At 38.7% G+C, this 21,906-nt stretch overlaps 1 protein-coding gene across 13 annotated transcripts in view; it reads right to left on the minus strand.

The window, feature by feature from the left end:
- The window catches only part of SYNE1 (spectrin repeat containing nuclear envelope protein 1), a 418,491-nt gene that overhangs the window by 286,641 nt on the left and 109,944 nt on the right, over positions 1 to 21,906 (minus strand). For 11 of the 13 annotated variants that reach the window (XM_073219768.1, XM_073219776.1, XM_073219775.1 and 8 more), the window contains 4 exons: positions 20,699 to 20,749; positions 17,559 to 17,666; positions 16,258 to 16,395; positions 14,903 to 15,067 (listed from right to left, as the gene is read on the minus strand). In XM_073219768.1, the coding sequence (XP_073075869.1) occupies positions 14,903 to 15,067; positions 16,258 to 16,395; positions 17,559 to 17,666; positions 20,699 to 20,749 (462 nt within the window). The remainder of the gene's footprint in view (positions 1 to 14,902; positions 15,068 to 16,257; positions 16,396 to 17,558; positions 17,667 to 20,698; positions 20,750 to 21,906) is intronic. The other 2 variants (XM_073219771.1, XM_073219772.1) reach the window with 1 other exon arrangement.

The following is a 21,906-nucleotide window of genomic DNA, read 5'->3' on the forward strand; positions in this document are numbered from 1 at the left end:
AAACTTTCTGTTGATTAGAAGCTGTTAATTCCGAACTGAACATGTCTAGTAAGCCTCAACTACATAAAGTAAAAACTGATAGCAACAGGGGGAAACTGATGGTCCACAGTGTGGCTGTGGGAGTTGTCAACATCCTTTCTCAGTGGCTGAGACCGAACAAAGGGAACAATTGGGAGAGCAAGTTTCAGGGGAGGGAGGGAAGGGGAAGAAAAGGGTGCAGATCTGCGGACCTCATGGGACTTTGTAAGAACTTTCAGTGTTTAAGTAGATGCACTCGAGAGTAGGAGGGTGAAATGAACTGAGCTGCATTAAAAAAAAACTGTGGTGGCTGTTCTACCACAATACCCTATGCATGATGCGCCACCTCCCTGGCTTCTAAGGCAACGCTGGAGCTGGACTGCAGCCTACCTCGGTCATGGCTCTTTCTCACTCTTTTGCTGGTTCATCTTCTACTCTGAACTCTTAAGATTAGATTCCCTCAGGGCTTAGTTCTTGATTGTTTTCTCTTCTATGTTTACATTTCCTTAGTTGATTTCACTAGTTTCAGAGCTTTAAACGTCTCTTTAGAGGCCAATGATTCTGAATATTTATCTCCTGACTATACCTGTGTCCTGAGCTCTTGCATTTTACCTCCCACTGCTTATGCCACATGTGATGTCAGTGCAGAAAAAGTATCATACGTACCATGCCCCAACCCGAACTCCTGATCTTTTCCTTCCAAACCTGCTTCATCTCCACTGAAGGAAACTCCTTTTTCCCGGGGCTCAGTAGAAAAACCAGAGTGTCATGTATGCTCCCCTTCCTTCACAATCAATATCTAATGTTGAAGTTCTCTTTGCTCTGTCCTCAAAATATATTCAGAATCTGACCATTTCTCACCATCTCTACAATTACCACCCTAGCTCAAACCATTCTACCTGGATTATGGAAACTTGTTCCCTGGATCCTACCCTCTATCACTAACCCAGGCTATTCTCACACAACAACCAGGAGACACTGTCATTCTTCCAGTAAGAAAGCGGATGGGAACAGATGGTAAGAATATGACAGAAAAAATCAGCAGTACCAAAAGTACATTAAGCAAAGTAAGAAGGTTCAAAGAAACAATATTAGGAAAAAATAGGGGCTTAACTACAGTCACAGAAAACATTGCCAAAAAATGTAAGAAAATATTTTGAGCCATTTTAGGCCAATAATTTTGAAAATAGACAAATGGAAAAATTCCCAGAAAGTATGCATTAGCTTTGTTGACCCAATTAAAATGCTGAAACCCTGAATATTTCTAAAACCATCTTTTAGGGGCTGGGGACACAACAGTGACTGAATAGTCCTTGCCTTTATGGAGCTGACATTACAGTATAGGAAAGCAAGCACCAAATAAGATATATAATGAAATGGCAGTTGAGCTAAAAATAAACACTAAAGAGGAAAATCAAACAGGGAAGAGGGAGAAAGAGTTGTAATTTCAAAGGGTGGCCAAGAAAGAGTTGACTGAGATACGCCTTTTCAGTAAGGGCTGAAAGGCTCAAAGAAGGATGTCACAGGAAAAAGTGGGAAAATGTTTCAGGCCAAGGGAGAGAACATTCCAGAATGATGGCAAGGACAAAGGCTCTGAGGTGGGATGGTGCTTGCCTGCTTGATGTCATGCTTTCAGGGAGGTTTCACTGAATACCCTGCTTAAAACTGTAACTCCACCTAATATTCCCTGTCCTTTTACCTTCTAATCTAACATAAAATCTATTTACTTACTATGTTTGTTATTTCTTATCTGGTTTCTCATATTAGAAGGCAAGTTACATGAGTGTAGGGATTTTTGTCTTTTTTGCCTATGGGTGTATCACAAAGGACTAGAACACCACTTTGCACATATAAAGTGAGCAATAAATCTCTGTAGAAAGACTAAGAGAGACTAAGGCATAGCCAGAGAAGTAGAAAGAAAACTAGGAAAGCACTAGAAGAAAGAGTTTGGAGGATGAAAGAATAACTGTGTAAAATGTTTCTGATGAATGACACAGGATGAGAACTGAGAAATGGCCACTGAGTGAGAAACAAAGAGAACCCTAATGAACCTGGTATGGATAGCATGGCAGGGGAAAACCTGATTAGAATGGGTTCTAGAAAGAATGGGAGAAATGATTTTAAAACCAAAATGAGAGCATAAACAACTCCAAAGAACTTTGATGTAAAAGGAAGGAGGAAAAATGGGCAGTAGCTGGAAAGGGTAATAGAGTTAAGAAATAGACTTTTTTAAGATGAGAGGAGTAACAGCATATTTTATAAGGCAGGGAAAAATAAAGCAGAGACGGAGAGGAGAGGAGAGGGGAGGGGAGGGGAGAGGGGGAAAGGGAAGGGAGAGGAGGGGTGGGGAGGGGAAAGGAGGGAAGGAGGAAGGAAGGAAGGAAGGACCAACTACAGGAATTGTTTTCTGGAGAAGAGCAGGGAGTATGGGACCTAGTGCACATCTGAAAGGGTTGGCCCAAGCTCAGAGCACAGATGGTCCCTTCCTACCCACAGAAGTGAAGATTGAGTATTCAGGCACAGATGTAGGTGGGTTGACGTGGTCGTGGGAGCTTGCGGAAATTCTTTTTTGATTGCTTCTATTTTCTGAGAAATAGGAAGCAGTGTCATCAGCTAAGAGTAAGGATGGGGGAGGAGGTGTGGAAGATCTGAGGAGACAAGGTATGGAATAGTTGTCTGAGAAACGGAGAGGGAACTGAGTTGGGGAATGCCTTCAGAGTACCAGGCAGCAGTAAGGACCTATGTGGGTGAGTCATCTCATCTGGGGGTGTGTTTTTCTCTATCCACAGGCAGCTGCATGTGCGTGGGTAGGGACTAGGCAGAGTGTGGACTTTAACCAGAGTTGTGTTATATCCAGGAGAGCAGCACAAAGGGGACATGGACAAGGAAATATGGGTGTGTAGAGGGGTGACTTTAAATGATTGAGCATTGAATGCAAGCAGAGCAAAAATGGAAGTTATGAGGACATGAGGATGAGAGGCAGTGAAATCAATGGATTATATGGCATAGAGGCAATAAGGACTTGAATTTGTGGCACGTTTAGTTGGACAGTGAGATGCTTGGAAAAGTGATTGTGGGGTGGTTTCAGTTACTGGTGATGACCAGTTCTAGACTAGGTCTGTGCAGTGAGGGGCTAGAGTAGGGTGTAAGACAGTCACTCAAAGAGAAGTCAAGAAACTGAGAGTCCAGGATACTGGAAGGATCATCTATGGGTTACTGGCGTTATTAAGAATTATGACCTGTATTGTCACCCAGGAAATAAACTCTTCAATAAACAGGTAAAAAGATCTAGGTAGGCTTGATAAATGCAGTAAGGATGGGTAGCAGGAGACAGAGTCTGATGGTTATTCTCGTGAATCCGTGAGACTGGAAGCTTACTTTGCCAAAGCAATACTACTAATAAAAACTAATAACATTACTTACTCTACCTGTATTGTATGCAACAGCTTTGAGGGCATATTTTCACTTTATTGTTAAAACAACCTGGATTACTATCTATGTGACCTTGGGCAAGTCACTTAACCTTTTTCTGCCTACAGTTTATTCATCTGCAAAATGAGGAAAATGATACTGCATGAGAAGTGCTTAGTAAAATTAAGTACTTAAGACTGAAACATGGCTAAATACTCAATTATAGTTAGCTAGTTACATTTCTAGATAAGGGAGCTTTAGGGTACCTGGAAACTAGGAAATCTAATAGGGGCACACCTTGCTTTTCAGAATAAATATGTTAATTTTTTAAAAGTAAATTAAAGTGGGCAATCCAACACGGCGGCGTGAGTAGAACAGTGGGAATCTCCTCCCAAAAACATTTATATTTTTGAAAATACAACAAATACAACTAATCCTAAAAGAGAGACCAGAAGACACAGGACAACAGCCAGACTACATCCACACGTGCGAGAGCCCAGCGCCTGGTGAAAGGGGTAAGATACAAGCCCCGGCCGGGCAGGACGTGAGCGCCCCTCACCGCAGCTCCAGGTGGGAGGAGAGAGGTCTGAGTGGGGAGGGAGAGGAGCCCAGGACGGCTAAACACCCAGCCCCAGCCACCCGCACCAGAGTGCAGACACAGTGCATGCGTGGAGGGCTGCAAACTAGGGAAACAGGGCAGCAAGACCTCTGAGTGGGTTCTGAAGCTGATGCCCCTGTGACAAAGAAAAGTGACAAAGAAAAGGAACAGGGATGCAACAGCTAGATTGAAACACAGGTCACAGACCAGTGGCTGGAAATTACAGGGAAAACCGGGCACAATAACCCCCTGGGCAACAGCTCTGAGACCCCTCACAGAGGTAAACAGCCAAACAGACCCCGTCCATTACCCCTCCAGGTGCTGCGAAAGCAGAGAAACAGCCTAAGGCAGACCACACCCACAGAAAGGGAAATTCCTCCATATCGGCCCGGCAAGACACAAAGACCCAGTCTACACGCAATTACCCAACACAAGCCACTAGGGGTCAGAGTTGTCCCAGTAAAGAAAGGCCAGTAGCAAGTGAAAAGTTTGGCCCTCCCAGCTGACAGTCAGTAGCACCTGTCAACATGAAAAGGCAAAAAAATATGATGCAGACAAGATTAACCCAGACAGCTTCGGCATCTGCTACATCTTCCCCTGAGAAGGAAGCTGGGGAGATAGATTTAACCAGTCTTCCTGAAAAAGAATTCAAAACAAAAGTCATAACCATGCTGATGGACTTGCAGAGAAATATGCAAGAACTAAGGAAGGAGAATACAGAAATAAAACAAGCTCTGGAAGGACTTCAAAACAGAATGGAGGAGATGCAAGAGACCATTAATGGACTAGAAAACAGAGAACAGGAACACAGAGAAGCTGATGCAGAGAGACATAAAAGGATCTCCAGGAATGAAAGAATTCTAAGAGAGCTGAGTGACCAATTGCAAAGGAACAATATCCGCATTATAGAGGTACCAGAAGAAGAAGAGAGAGAAAAAGGGATAGAAAGTGTCTTTGAAGAAATAAATGCTGAAAACTTCCCCAAACTATGGGAAGAAATGGCCTCTCAGACCACAGAGGTACACAGAACTCCCATGACAAGGGATCCAAGGAGGGAAACACCAAGACACATAAGTAAAATGGCAAAGATCAAAGACAAGGACAAAGTATTAAAGGCAGCCAGACAGAAAAAAAAGGTTACCTACAAAGGAAAACCCATCAGGCTATCATCAGACTTTTCAACAGAAACCCTACAGGCCAGAAGAGAATGGCATGATATACTTAATGCAATGAAACAGAAGGGCCTCGAACCAAGACTACTGTATACAGCATGAATATCACTTAAATATGAAGGAGGGATTAAACAATTCCCAGACAAGCAAAAGTTGAGGGAATTTGCCTCCCACAAACCACCTCTACAGGGCATCTTACCGGGACTTCTCTAGATGGGAGCACTCCTAAAAAGAGCACAGAACAAAACACCCAATATATGAAGAAGGGAGGAGGAGGAATAAGAAGGGAGAGAAATAAAGAATCATCAGACCGTGTTTATAATAGCTCAACAAGCAAGTTAAGTTAGACAGTAAGATAGTAAAGAAGCTAACCCTGAACCTTTGGTAACCACAAACTTAAAGCCTGCAATGGCAATAAGTACATACCTTTCAATAATCACCCTAAATGTAAATGGACTGAATGCACCAATCAAAAGACACAGAGTAATAGAATGGATAAAAAAGCAAGATCCATCCATATGCTGCTTACAAGAGACTCACCTCAAACCCAAAGACATGCACAGACTTAAAGTCAAGGGATGGAAAAAGATATTTCATGTAAACAACAGAGAGAAGAAAGCAGGTGTTGCAATTCTGGTATCAGACAAAATAGACTTCAAAATAAAGAAAGTAACAAAAGATAAAGAAGGACACTACATAATGATAAAGGGCTCAGTCCAACAAGAGGATATAACCATTATAAATATATATGCACCCAATACAGGAGCACCAACATATCTGAAACAAATACTAACAGAACTAAAGGAGGAAATAGAATGCAATGCATTAATTCTGGGAGACTTCAACACACCACTCACTCCAAAGGACAGATCCACCAGACAGAAAATAAGTAAGGACACAGAGGCACTGAACAACACACTAGAACAGATGGACCTAATAGACATCTACAGAACTCTACATTCAAAAGCAACAGGATACACATTCTTCTCAAGTGCACATGGAACATTCTCCAGAATAGACCACATACTAGGCCACAAAAAGAGCCTCAGTAAATTCAAAAAGATTGAAATCCTACCAAGCAACTTTTTAGACCACAAAGGCATAAAACTAGAAATAAACTGTACAAAGAAAGCAAAAAGGCTCACAAACACATGGAGGCTTAACAACACACTCCTAAATAATCAATGGATTGATGACCAAATCAAAATGGAGATCCAGCAATATTTGGAAACAAACAACAACAACACTACTGTGGGACATAGCAAAAGCAGTCTTAAGAGGAAAGTATATAGCAATCCAGGCATATTTAAAAAAGGAAGAACAATCCCAAATAAATGGTCTAATCTCACAATTATCGAAATTGGAAAAAGAAGAACAAATGAGGCATAAGGTCAGCAGAAGGAGGGACATAATAAAGATCAGAGAAGAAATAAATAAAATTGAGAAGAATAAAACAATAGCAAAAATCAATGAAACCAAGAGCTGGTTCTTTGAGAAAATAAACAAAATAGATAAGCCACTAGCCAGACATATTAAGAGGAAAAGAGAGTCAACACAAATCAACAGTATCAGAAATGAGAAAGGAAAAATCATGATGAACCCCACAGAAATACAAAGAATTATTAGAGAGTAGCATGAAAACCTATATGCTAACAAGCTCGGAAACCTAGGAGAAATGGAAAACTTCCTAGAAAAATACAACCTTCCAAGACTGACCTAGAAAGAAACAGAAAATCTAAACAGACCAATTACCAGCAACGAAATTGAAGCGGTAATCAAAAAACTACCGAAGAACAAAACCTCCGGGCCAGATGGATTCACTTCGGAATTTTATCAAACATACAGGGAAGACATAATACTCATTCTCCTTAAAGTTTTCCAAAAAATAGAAGAGGAGGGGATATTCCCAAACTCATTCTATGAAGCTAACATCACCCTAATACCAAAACCAGGCAAAGACCCCACCAAAAAAGAAAACTACAGACCAATAATCCCTGATGAACGTGGATGCAAAAATACTCAACAAAATATTAGCAAACCGAATTCAAAAATACATCAAAAGGATCGTACACCATGACCAAGTGGGATTCATCCCAGGGATGCAAGGATGGTACAACATTCGAAAGTCCATCAACATCATCCACCACATCAACAAAAAGAAAGACAAAAACCATATGATCATCTCCATAGATGCTGAAAAAGCATTTGACAAAGTTCAACATCCATTCATGATAAAAACTCTCAGCAAAATGGGAATAGAGGGCAAGTACCTCAACATAATAAAGGCCATTTATAATCAACCCACAGCCAACATTATATTGAACAGCGAGAAGCTGAAAGCTTTTCCTCTGAGGTCAGGAACTAGACAGGGATGCCCACTCTCCCCACTGTTATTTAACATAGTACTGGAGGTCCTAGCCATGGCAGTCAGACAAAACCAAAAAATACAAGGAATCCAGATTGGTAAAGAAGAAGTTAAACTGTCACTATTTGCACATGACATGATACTGTACATAAAAACCCCTAAAGACTCCACCACAAAACCACTAGAACTGATATCAGAATGCAGCAAAGTTGCAGGATACAAAATTAACACACAGAAATATGTGGCTTTCCTATACACTAATAATGAACCAACAGAAAGAGAAATCAGGAAAACAACTCCATTCACAATTGCATCAAAAAAAATAAAATACCTAGGAATAAACCTAACCAAAGAAGTGAAAGACTTATACTCTGAAAACTACAAGTCACTCTTGAGAGACATTAAAGGGGAAACTAACAGATGGAAACTCATCCCATGCTCATGGCTAGGAAGAATTAATATCGTCAAAATGGCCATCCTGCCTAAAGCAATATACAGATTTGATGCAATCCCTATCAAATTACCAGCAACATTCTTCAATGAACTGGAACAAATAATTCAAAAATTCATATGGAAACACCAAAGACCCCAAATAGCCAAAGCAATTCTGAGGAAGAAGAATAAAGTAGGGGAGATCTCACTCCCCAACTTCAAGCTCTACTACAAAGCCATAGTAATCAAGACAATTTGGTACTGGCACAAGAACAGAGCCACAGACCAGTGGAACAGATTAGAGACTCCACAAATTAACCCAAACATATATGGTCAATTAATATTTGATAAAGGAGCCATGGACATACAATGGCAAAATGACAGTCTCTTCAACAGATGGTGCTGGCAAAACTGGACAGCTACATGTAGGAGAATGAAACTGTATCATTGTCTAACCCCATATACAAAAGTAAACTCAAAATGGATCAAAGACCTGAATGTAAGTCATGAAACCATTAAACTCTTGCAAAAAAACATAGGCAAAAACCTCTTAGACATAAACATGAGTGACCTCTTCTTGAACATATCTCCCTGGGCAAGGAAAACAACAGCAAAAATGAACAAGTGGGACTATATTAAGCTGAAAAGCTTCTGTACAGCAAAAGACACCATCAATAGAACAAAAAGAAACCCTACAGTATGGGAGAATATATTTGAAAATGACACATCCGTTAAAGGCTTGATGTCCAGAATATATAAAGAGCTCACATGCCTCAACAAAGAAAAAACAAATAACCCAATTAAAAAATGGGCAGAGGAACTGAACAGTTCTCCAAAAAAGAAATACAGATGGCCAACAGACACACGAAAAGATGCTCCACATCGCTAATTATCAGAGAAATGCAAATTAAAACTTCAATGAGGTATCACCTCACACCAGTAAGGATGGCTGCCATCCAAAAGACAAGCAACAACAAATTTTGGCAAGGCTGTGGAGAAAGGGGAACCCTCCTACACTGCTGGTGGGAACGTAAATTAGTTCAACCATTGTGGAAAGCAGTATGGAGGTACATAACAGACTTACCATTTGACCCAGGAATTCCACTCCTAGGAATTTACCCTAAGAACACAGCAATCAAGTTTGAGAAAGACAGATGCACCCCTTTGTTAATCACAGCACTATTTACAGTAGCCAAGAATTAGAAGCAACCTAAATGTCCATCGATAGATGAATGGATAAAGAAGATGTGGTACATATACACAATGGAATACTACTCAGCCATAAGAAGAGGGCAAATTCTACCATTTGCAGCAACATGGATGGAGCTGGAGGGTATTATGCTCAGTGAAATAAGCCAAGCGGAGAAAGAGAAATACCAAATGATTTCACTCATCTGTGGAGTATAAGAACAAAAGAATCACTGAAGGAACAAAACAGCAGCAGAATCACAGAACCCAAGAATGGACTAACAGGTACCAAAGGGAAAGGGACTGGGGAGGATGGGTGGGTAGGGAGGGATAGGGGGTGAAGAAGAAGGGGATATTAACATTAGCATGCATGGGGGAGGTGGGAGAAAGGGGAGGGCTGTACAACACAGAGAAGACAAGTAGTGATTCTACAACATTTTGCTATGCTGATGGACAGTGACTGTAAAGGGGTTTATAGGGGGGACCTGGTATAGGGGTATATATATAGTAAACATAATATTCGTCATTTAAGTGTAGATTAATGATAACAAAAAAAAAAAGAAAGAAAAGGGGAATTACTCCCTGATAGGATAAAACTAACTGTAAATCAATGATTAATGCATGCTTTAAATATCCTTAATTTTGACCACTTAAAGGGTGTCAGATGATTGGCTATGGAGGTACATTTTTCTGATAATATTCCTTTCTCTTAAAAAAAAAAAAAAGCAGTTCCTATGTGGTGACCTCCAATGAGTTCTACACAATGGTATAAAGGGCATATAAAAGTGTAGGCAAAGGGTCTGTTTGTGTTTATACAGAGTATCAAAGCCTAATTTGGCTACCCAGAAAATGAACTAAGATATGATATGAAAAAGAACTTCCAGTATCAGCACTCTTTGGAAGATTCATACCAGAAGATGATCATCAAAAACCCCAACAAAGATCCACACGCTGCTACAGGTGTAGATGCAGTCATCCCACCGGTTCCTGGACTTGCCATGGGAATGAAGAAGGAGATATCTAAGCTGGCCTGTGCATACAGTAAAACAACAAATTTGACTGGATCTATACTGTTGGAACCCAACCAAGAATTAGGAGAAGTGCAAATTGTAGTGCTCCAAAATCTTACAACTACAGACTATCTACTGTTAAAAGAAGATATGGGATGTGAACAGTCCCCAGGAATGGGTTGTTTTAATTTGTCTGATTTCTCTCAGACTGTTCAATTTCAGTTGGACAATACCCACCATATCACAGATAAGCTTTCACAAATGCCCAAGGTGCCTAACTGGTTTTCTTGGTTTCACAATACCCACCATATCACAGACAATACCCACCATATCACAGATAAGCTTTCACAAATGCCCAAGGTGCCTAACTGGTTTTCTTGGTTTCACTGGAGATGGCTGGTAATTATAGGTCTGCTTTGTTTATGTAACTGTACTCCTATTATGTTAATGTGTGTGCACAATTTAATTAGTAGTTTAAAACCTATACATGCTGAAGTTACTCTACAAGAAGATATGTCAAAGAAATAATCAATCTTCCCATATTTTCTTCTGTCTGCTACATCTATAGCTTTTCTTGTTCCTTCCTAAATACAACCCTTAAATAGAATTCGTGCCTCATATCGAATTTACCGAGTATCATAATTCTTCCAAGTGGTAAAGATACCTCAAGACAAATGCTGGGCATAGAAGCCACAGGGCATAAATATGCAAAGAAGTAAAAAGCTAACCTTTTCAAACAATAAGGCTTCTCTCTCACTTACCAACTTTACATTTCCCTATATGGCCCCGGAAGATGACTGGTTAGCCAGAGACGGGTAAGATTCCTCAAGGGAGGAACAACCTAAGACAGGCACAGTCACAGGGGGGCCATCAGGTGAGAAATTGGGGATCAACAGAGGTGAGGCTTAGAACCTCAGCCCCCCTGTTTTGAGAGAAATCTTCTGCATCTATGGATATTTTATTGTCCTTGTCTAGCTTGGATTAACACTTAGTCTACAGGCACACACCTGATCATCTACATTTGCTCTCTTACAACACTAAACTATGTTTTCTACCTTTATCTTGCATCTACCTACCACTTCAGCATGTTATTAAAATAATAATAATGAAGACAGAAATGTGGTATCCACATATAAATCAAGTATAAAAATCAAACGAATATTCATATTTGAACTGACTGTTTATAGTTTATAATGCATGATCAAAACTTAAAGTTTCTGTGATGACTGCCCCTGTACTGTTCACCATGTAACTTATTCACTAGCTAAGAATTTGTTCTCCATGTAAGAACTTGTTCGTTATGCTTCAGAAGATTGGAGACTGACGAAAATTAGGCTTGGGGTGGATTAATGATTGTGCATTGAGCATTGACTCCCCTATACAGAATTTTATTGTTGTTAACAACCATTTGATCAATAAATATGAGAGATGCCCTCTCAAAAAACAAACAAACAAACAAACAAAAAAGTACAGACTTCCAATTGTAAAATAAATAAGTAACCTGGATGTAATGTATAGCATAAGGAATATAGTCAAAATATTGTAACAACTTTGTATGGTGATAGCTGGTAGCTAGAATTATCATGTATATAAATGTTGAATCACTGTGTTGTACACCTGAAACTAATGTAATACTGTGTGTCAACTACCCTTCAATAAAAAAAAAAAAGTAAATTAAAAAATAAAAAACTTTGGTAGAACCATTCATAAAGTGAACTCCTTGAAAAAAATGTTTTGAAAATGACCTGAATCCAATTTTCAAACACTGACTATGTATTAAGTAATGAATGATTGTCATGTGATATATTAAAAAAATATGAAGTGTGTAGAACATCAAGAATTCTACATTTTGATAGCATATTAAGCTTTCATGACAAGGGTCATACTTATTTTTAGGCGCTATCAGAAGATAATATTCTCAACCATTCTTGCTTATGTGTGGGTGAGTCTTATATTGTTGTTTTAAATTTATTGTGCTCCTAAGTGAGCCTAACATACTGGCACAGAGTAGTGATACCAAATTTATGGGCTGATTTTTATGCTTTGAAGGAGCTTAGAACTTTAGTTATCTTAGCAATGACTTAAATTTATCACTTGATTAAAAATTTTTTTTATTATGGGCACCTAATAAATATATTTTGAATGAATGAGAACCGATGTTTGCTTGCTTCCTGTTGTCTCTAGTGCATTCCCCAGCTTTGTCTTTAGCCTGGTTAGTCCTTTCTGGATACTAGTCTCACATATATCCATCTTCTCTGACTCCTCTCCCTCTTCTCCTCCCCCAGTCCACTCCATTTCTGGGTTTTATGATCCTTTACTACACTCCAGCAGAGAGATGGTTCTGACTACACACTCGGTCGTCAGCACAGGGTGTCCTTCTCAAGGGGCCAGAGGAGGCACGAAGGGCCCCGAATCACATTGTCACTGGGGCAGACACCGAAAGCATGAGCACCACACAACTTAAAGCTCATTCCCCATCAGGGGATGCTGCCCCCAGTGTGCCACGAATTAATATTTTTGTTAAATCTTGTTACCCAGTAAACAGCTTAGTTAATACTGTAGGGCCTTTTCTCTGTGGAAGAGAGTTTAAATTAGACTTGTCTGTTACATAAACAACAAACTCTTAGCGAGGCTCCTCTGGAAGCTGTGACCGCCAGTTGCCCCATGAGCTGGACCCCAGCATCAGGAGCTCCTCACCCCTCCACCCAGCCCATCCTTAGAACTTGTTTCTGCTCCTTCCAGGCTCCGAGGCTTCCTCATGTACGTAGCCTTGAGATAATGACATGGTGTTGAGACCATTGGACAGAATCCAGACCGAATCCAGTAAAAGCTTCTGTATAAACATCTAAGATCTGGTGGATGGGGGAGGAGATGAACTCGCCTTGCGCCCACCCAACACAAACCCTGTGTGGAAATTCTCTTGCTTATAAACTTCCCACCTACCAATCCAGTGGCCCGTGTCTTCGGTTTCTCTGTGCCCTGTCCTCTGCATATGGGGGCTGCTTTCAGATTACACCTGAGAAGATCCCAAGGAGCTTGCAGACCAACACAAACACATGTTGCATCTCAAACCTGTACGTAGAAGGCACCTTCACCACCTTCCCCAGCATCAAAACCTGGCACACAGTAGCCTCACGGTGTATATTTGCTGAATCAACCCATCTAAGCCACTATCCGTAAACATTTCATTTAAAACCCAAGGTGACATCTTTTATATGAAATATTCACGTCAATTAAAAAATTGTTTCAATTGTTAGATGATTTACATGAAGAGAAATAATTACATGGTATTTATGCCAAATTGCTTATTTGTTAAAGTGGTCTTATTTGTGTAGCCCTGTTTTAACATTTTCCCCTATTTTTAATACGCTGGGAATCTTAACATGGATGTGGTCCAGGCTTTTCTATGCTTCTGGCTTAGCTGCAGAGAAACTGCTCTGACTTGATCTCTTATCCTCCATCTTCAGAGAACCAAAGCATAGACTAGCAGGCCTGAATTTTATGTGTGTGCATCTCTGAGATGGAGCAGAACCCTAACATCATGCTGTCATCTGAGAGGTGGATTCTAGGGAGTTCTGTGTGTGTTCTGTGTGTGTTGACAGTGGAGGAGAGGAGAGAGGGATAGGATAATCTGCAAAACAAAGTGTCTGAAGGTAGGGATTGCACCTGGAGAAGGGCCCAGAATAAATGCAGGAAGGACCCTCTCTGATTTATTTCGTAGGTTCACAAAAATCTTGTGCCAGTCTGAGTTGAGCCAGTTGAGCTGAAAGAGGCAGGAGCTGAAATTGCATGACACCTTTATATCTCTAGTTCCAAAAATAAGCTCCCAGAGGGGCATGAAATGAACTGTCATCAATTTGCTTTATAATCTAGTCTAGAACATATAACAAATACATCTATTTCCTTGGGGCAACTTAAAAAATATTAATAATTTGGCAGGAAATATATATAAGGTATATGTTGCCCATATATGATCACCACTGCTCATTAATTTGTTCCCCTCCACTACAGGAAATCTCCACTATGACACAGTAAATGAGTTACACAGATTCAATTGTACAAAATGCAGGATTGCATCAATGTGATGTTAATGATAAATAGCATTTTTAGTTAGGTCTGTACTATAACAAAACATAAAGAGGAAGTATATTAGAACTTACACTAAGTACTACTTACATTAGAGTTTAAGTATAAGCACCACTTACACTAGAGACCATGCAGTAAGCTGAAATAAGTCACAAATAACTAAGAGGTCATCAAGGCATAATCCTAGCACTTGCTACTAAGACCACCACCCTGCCTTCACTCCCCTGCCTGCCCCCACAGCACCAGGACAGAAGAATCTGGTGACTTGGCTTGCCTTTCTGTGCATATGGCAAGGGAGCAGGAATGAGGTCTGAGCCAATAGCCAATGACCTTGTTATGAAAGTGCATATTGCCCGTGGGCTTATCTCTTGAAAAATAACATATAGCAAAGAAAACTACAGAGGAACAAATACCACAAGCTACTGGAAAATACCTCAGGAAAGAAATCTACTGGAAATATCATGCACAGATAGAGGAGAGGGAAACATAAATTAGAGAAATTATAAGGAAGAACACTGTCTCTGAGTCAGTACAGATGCCTGGGAGGCCAGTATCCAGAGCCAGGTCTTAATGGCCACCACGAGGACTGCTACGTTGGACGGTTTCCAAAAAGAATTTTTACCTTGTGTTGCTCACGTTTCTGTTGTATTGTGTTGGCTGTTTCCTCATGGACCTGCTGAATGGTTATCTCCTCTCTCAGGGCCACCTCTGCTCTGTATAACCAAGCACCTATGGTGCCCAGAGGTGCAGGGAGAGATTTATCAAGCTGTATATGCCAATCAAAGAGCTGAAATACAAAAGTCGAAAAACAGAATATCTCTAATACAGAGGACAATGACTAAAATTTCCCTAAATGACCTGAACACCCACATGTGACTTTAAGTAAGTAATTTCAGGTTAATTTAATAAGGTATCAAGTAAGGAACTGTGTCCTGAAATTGAGGCTTTGGGAATGGGGAGGGAATTGCAGTTGTAAGCAAATTTGGGGGAAACATAAAATACATCTTAGACATGGAAGTATGTCATTGGGAGCTTAAGCAACTTTCTTCTTATTGAAATAGCATGAAGTACCCACTGATTTTCAGGCTCGGTTTGATGCAAGGGAAGGGGCGGGGTTTGCTGGCGTGCTCCAGAATGTAGCAGTTACACACCAGCTGAGGGGTATCCTTGAAACCTCTCACGTGATGGAAACAGGTCCAGAAAATTCTGGACATGTCATCTAGACATCTCTGGAGGAAGATGAGTATTCAGGATTCTTTCTATAATAACACAATTCTCTAATCATCTCTTCATTTCTTCAGTTTATCTATTCTCAAGCATCATTTCCTAGATTACTGGAATGCCACACGGATATGTTATAGGGCTTGAGAACTCTTCTATTCTTTGATAGAGTTTATGGAAAAGAATAGATTATAAAAATGAATAAAATACGGTAAGTTCAAGGCAAATATTCACATTAGTAACAGAACTTTCAGAGGTTTTGAAATCTTGGTCTTCAAGTTTGTAAAAGATTAATGTGAAAGTTACTGAGCAGTTTTCCTTCAGGTTCACGGAAGACCAGATAAAAAGATTTGCTTAATTTAAAGAATATAAAAATGAATATGAACATAGGAAGATGACTACATATTGATGACAGAATTGGGAGAAGTTGTTGAGGCTCCATTGCTGGAAAAGCCACCTGTTCTAAGCAGCCCAGAATTAAGTTGTGCAAAGTGAGAGGTAAACCAGATGGCCTTGCGTGATTTCAATCCATCATCCACTTGGTGGTGATACTCTGGGTAGGGCAGGCAAAGCAGGCAAAGAACTGTTAAGCAAGTACTTCCACCAACTTAAGGGAGAACTCCCAGAGTTAAGCCTTTCCTATCTCGGACAGAGGCAGGAGAACATGAGCTATACCACTATGTAGAAAAAGATGACAGAAAATATTCTTGACTAAATTAAGTAAGCCCTAGTGAGGTTAATCATGGGAGAACTCACCCTGGACGACACTCTGTCCCAGGATTGTTTCACCAATGCTTGGTCAAGTGATAATTTACCATCTCTATGTAACGGTTGTATTAAATGTTCAATCTGTTTCCTTTTTATTTCATATTGAACTCTGAAGTGCTTAAATGACTAGAAGAAGAAAAATGGCAACAACATGGCAATGAGTCAAAAAAAAAAAACAAAAGCAAAGGAAACCACATTTCCTAAATAACAATCCTGTATATTTGGATAACACTCAGTATATGTTGTTGATGATAATAATATTAATGACAGTCATGATACTAATGGCAGTTGCCATTCTTCAAACCCTGGCAATGAAAGCACTTGGCCCCATGCTAAGTGCTTTCTACACATTATCTCCCCTGGTTCTCTCCACAACCCCAAACACAGACAGGCCCTACTATTACACAGGAAGCCAGAGGTAACTTAGCAAGGACAAGCAGCAGAGGCAGGACTCAAGACTAAGATCTCTCATCTCTAGTTAAATAACCTACATGCCAGTCCATGCTTAATGGGAAATAATAGTAAAGAGGAATATAAATCTATGCTGATATTTAAAATAGTTGCTTTACTTAAAAGAAACAAACAATTTTCACTGTAGCATTATGCGTAACAGGCAAGATACAGGAACAACCTAAGGGCTCAGTGACATATGAATGGATAAAGATGTGTGTATGTGCACAACAGAGTATTATTCAGCCACGAGAAGGAAGGCATCTTGCCATTGTAGCAACATGGATAAACCTTGAGGACATTAGGCTAAGTGAGGGAAGGCATATAGAGAAAGACAAATATTATATGATATCACTTACATGAGTGAATCCAAAAAGGACAAACTCATAAAAACAGAGTAAAATGGTAGTTGCCAGGGATTGGAGGAATAGGACAGATATTATTTAAGGGCACAAACTTGCAACAAGTGGTAAATAAGCCCTGGAGATCTAATGCACAGTATAGTCAGTGTAGACAATATTGTATTATAATCATCAAACTTGCTAAGATACTAGAACTTAATTATCCCAACCATGAACAAATGATAATTATGTAATATGGTAGAGGTGCTAATTATTACTACAATGGCAGGCATGTTATAATACATAAATGTATCAAAGTACAAAAACTCTTTACATAGAAATATAAACACTAAATTACATGCAAACTTAAGAAATACATTGCTACTTTTTTAAAGACTTTTGTCATTAATATCATTTCAAAGATCAAATGTTAAATGACATATATAAATCTTACTCATAAAGAGCTTTGAAAAACTCAGTCTCTTTTCCATACATTACCTGATATTTGTCCTGCAAATTTGATTCTGTCATCTGTGCCCTTGTTAAGTCTCTTTCAAATTGTTCTATCCAAACTTTCATTTCCCTCAAAATTAGTCTGTCTTCTCTCTAGAAACCAGTAGACATTAGAACTTTATTAGTCACTGTACATTTATTTAATTGCTGATTAATCCCTGAGTGATCCTAGAACACACTGTATACTTAATAAGGTCCAGTTGTCTTCGAAAAGTTTTCTCTCTCCTCACCCTACCTCTTTTGGAAAGTGAGAAGCAAAAGTTAATTTTAGAAAAATATCTTAATTATCTTGCTGAGCACTTAAATTACCTGCTTCTAGTTTTCTTCTCAAGAAACACTAATTTAATTAAGAAAATATGCTCAAGAGGAAATGTCCTACGTACAGAATTACAAAGAGCGAAGGCTGAAACAGGAGTGGAAACATAGACCTGAGGTTGCTCAACAGGAGTCCATTGGTGACCCAGAGGACTACCCTGGACGAAATTAGTTTTCACTAAATTTGAGGAGTTATAGTCACAGTAACATTGTGGCCTGCTGTTATTTAAAAACGCTATATACTATTATAATATAAGCTCCATAATGACAGAAAATACATTTATTTTGTTCAGTATGGTATTACCAGACCCTGGGGCAACATGGCACCTCTAAAATATTTACCAAAATATCTGCTGAGGAATGTATCCAGGCTACCATTAACATCTCAAAAATGAATAACATATTTGGAGATTTATATAATTGTTTCCACAAATAATAACAGGAGCTACTCTAGAATTGACTTAGTGACAATACTTTTTCATCAAGATCTCTTATCTGGTAAGAATGCCACAGTAATCATATACAGGCTTCATATGATTTTTGGCACTTACAAAAAGCTTCCAACTCAGCATCTCACTTGATCACAGCTCTGTGACAGGTGAAATGACTGTCTATTGACAGGTGGAGTTGTGAAGTAGAAAGAATGCTGGCTAAGGAGGCAGGCAAAACAGGTTCCAATTACTGTCTCTGACATGTAGCAGCCCTGTGACTGTGGACACATCTTTTATTTTTTTTAATTCTATTGTTGTACTATCATCTGAGTAGTCATCACACATTTTTTCTATGGTCTTGGGGAGAATTAGAGATGATCCATGTAACACACCTAGTAAAGAAATTGGCACACCATGCTATCAGACCCATGCCTTCTCTCACTTTCTGGTCTTGCCAAGGCAACCCTCTTCTGCCTGGAACATTTTCCCCTAGATAATGCCTTCTTCAAAGCTCAGCTCAGGTATAACCTTCTCTAGAAAGCTTTTTCTGACCTGGAAGTCTGGGTTAGGAGTCCCTCTTCTATACCAGTGACTCTCAAACTTTAGTGTGTATTATCGTCACCTGGAAGCCTTGTGCAAACAGATTGCTGAGCCCCACTGTCAGGCTTTTGGGCTCAGTTTATCTAGGATGGAACCTAAGAATTTGTCTTTCTAACAAGTTTCCAAGTAAAGCTAGTGGTTCTGGTGGAGGAACCACATTTTGAGAACAATTCTCAGTGATGCAACAACAATCTGAGCTCAAATATTTACTGAAAATGCACTATTGTTCACTTGATTGTCTCTTTTCCTCCCTAATGTTACAAACCCCTTACAGATCTTTTCTTCTCCAGCCTATCACAGTGAACCCAGTATCATTCCATATATAACTGTGGAATAAATGATTGGTTGGCAGCATAGTTAAGTAGAGAAAGAAATGGAACAGGAGACCAGGACTCCAAAGTTTCAGCCCCTGCCAGGAGAGCTCCCCTGCATGAACAGGGGAGCATGATCATGGCACCTGTTTTACTCTGGTTACTTTCATGCACATAAAAGCACTAATGACACATTCTTGAGCTCAGAGGAACAAAATGCTCTTGCTCGACCTCCAAGGTACCAGAAATCATTGCGGCCAAAAAAGCGGGGATCGCCGAAGTGAGCATGGGACTTCACTGTGAACCTCCACGGACAGGCTCACCATTACCTGTTTCTCAACCATTGAAACTGGTTCACAAAGCCGTCCAAGAGAAAAGGATTATGTTCTTAAACTAAATTTATGGAGTCCATTTAGTAAATGGCTTTTTCCATTGGTGGGAAAGTGTCAAGCAAATTGCAGTACTATAAGAAGGATGTAGCTGTTTATACACTCAACATTCTCCTTTTTAAGAGGAAAATGAAGTACAAACCAGTATTTAGATTCCCATAACCCATTTATTTAGTCTAATGGCTTTTCTCTAGTTGGCAACTTTCACATGCATTCAAACACATGGGGGTTTATTTGCCTGTAGATGGCCATCTAAATTCCAAACAGCTAAACTATCAGCATTTTCTTTCTCTTTTTTTCTCACCAACTCACTCACTCAAACATACACATAGGCACATTCCTATGTTTTATAGCGTGTTTATGTATATCCACGAACTCATGTTTCATGGAGCATGAAATAAAAATTAATATTTGATATGAAATTAGTTACATCTAATTTTTTTATCCCAGTGTTGGCATAAAGTGTTGATAAATCTTTAACCTCAAGCCTAAATGGAATATAAAGAAAGATGGTGAAACTGAAGTGCAAAATAAATGGATATAGGGAAGAATCCTGTCATTAATTCCATAAATATTTTTTGAGCACTTACCACATGCTATGAAGTTTCCTAACTCATGTGACCCAATAGTGAGCAGAAGAGATGTGATGAAATTCAGGACAGCAAGCTAAGTGAATACTTACCTTTTTCAATTAATTTTTTCCTGCTTACTATTTTAAAATATTTTTAAAAATCTTTACCTTTATTTTTATTTTTCATGTCACATTTAAAGAGACCATAGTTTTTATAAATTCTTCCTTTTATTAGTACTTTTAAGAGTTATTAAAAAGAAATTAATAGATGTGATCTTACAATTAAAAATTAGTGGGGAAGTCCATGGGAGTGGCTTAGATTGTAACTGACATTTAATAAGACATACACATGTTATTTGTTCTATTAGAAAGGAAAAGGAAAAAAATAGAATTAAGTCATTAAAAGAAATGTATATATAAAGACAAATACATGCAAAGGAATGGCTAACAAGCTATGGACTGTAGGATGATTGAGAGAGGTCAAAATTCAAGATTACTTAAATCTTACCTTAAAATTTTGGAAAGAATTTGCAAAACATGGGAAATCTGGAATTATTTCCTAGCAATATGAAAAGATAATATATAGAAAAATAACATAAATCAGGGAAAAATTATATAGGAAACAAGAAAAAAGAACAATGGAGAGGCATCGGTCTATTAATAAGTAGACACTTTTAATGGTGTAGTTACATAAAGAGGTTTCATAAATTTTGAAAGTATCAAAATATTCTAATCCAATAAGGATTTGATGTCTCTGTTTAAATTTTTGGTAATATTTATATTTTATAAACAGGTCTTGAAATAGTAAACATTTTAAAACGTGAACAAGTTAAAAAGAGGTAAATGGACTCATTTCTTTAATCTGAAAGCCACTGATAATATGGATTCGTATGACAATTAAGATGGTGCTGGGCTTCTGAGAGCAGTCTGCAATATTTGTTGCAATGGTTGAAAGAATGAGTGAATAAATACCTGCAAGTTTAAAGGTGAGAGAAATGAACCAATTTCATTTATTTACCGTCAAGTGCTAACTGCCCATGGAAAACTTTTAGGGAAAAAGTTTCTCTACCAGTTTTATTGGTTGAAGTAGGAAAGGCCTAACAAAGTCTATTTCCAGTAAGAAAATAAGATTTAAAATATTATCCATAAGTCGCTAATTTAAATAAACTCACAAAGGTGATACAGAAATCAAATATACCAAAAAAATGAGAGCCTGATACATGATGCCAAGATTTTAAAAAATGAATTAAATGAATTATTTACTAAGACCTAATTACACAAATACTGAGTATTCCAAGGGTAATGGTATAAGTAGCTATAGCTATTTAGTCTATAACATCTTAAAGATTCACTAGGCAGAATTAGGCAGCCATTTAGTTACATTTGACAAATATAAACTCTACATCATAAAAAATTCTTTTTTCCTTATTCAAAATATTCATTTTTAGGTGCTTATGCCCTATGTTACAAATGCCACATTTAAAAATAAGCAAAGCTTATCATACATTTTCCTCAAACTTAGTATTTGAACTAACCTTGAAGAAATCATATGCATCCTCTTTTTAGAGAAGGGATGGACAGACTCTTTTAAAGAATTTATTTTCTAGATAATGAAATTAATCTCTTAATAATAAAGTCTCCTTACTAGTGTATATTAACAAGCTTATATCCGGAATGTGTGCGTTTCAAATCTCCGAGAGTTTTTTTGCATTAAAT

Source organism: Manis javanica, chromosome 13 (genome assembly GCF_040802235.1).
Source record: "Manis javanica isolate MJ-LG chromosome 13, MJ_LKY, whole genome shotgun sequence".
Lineage (NCBI taxonomy): Eukaryota > Metazoa > Chordata > Mammalia > Pholidota > Manidae > Manis > Manis javanica.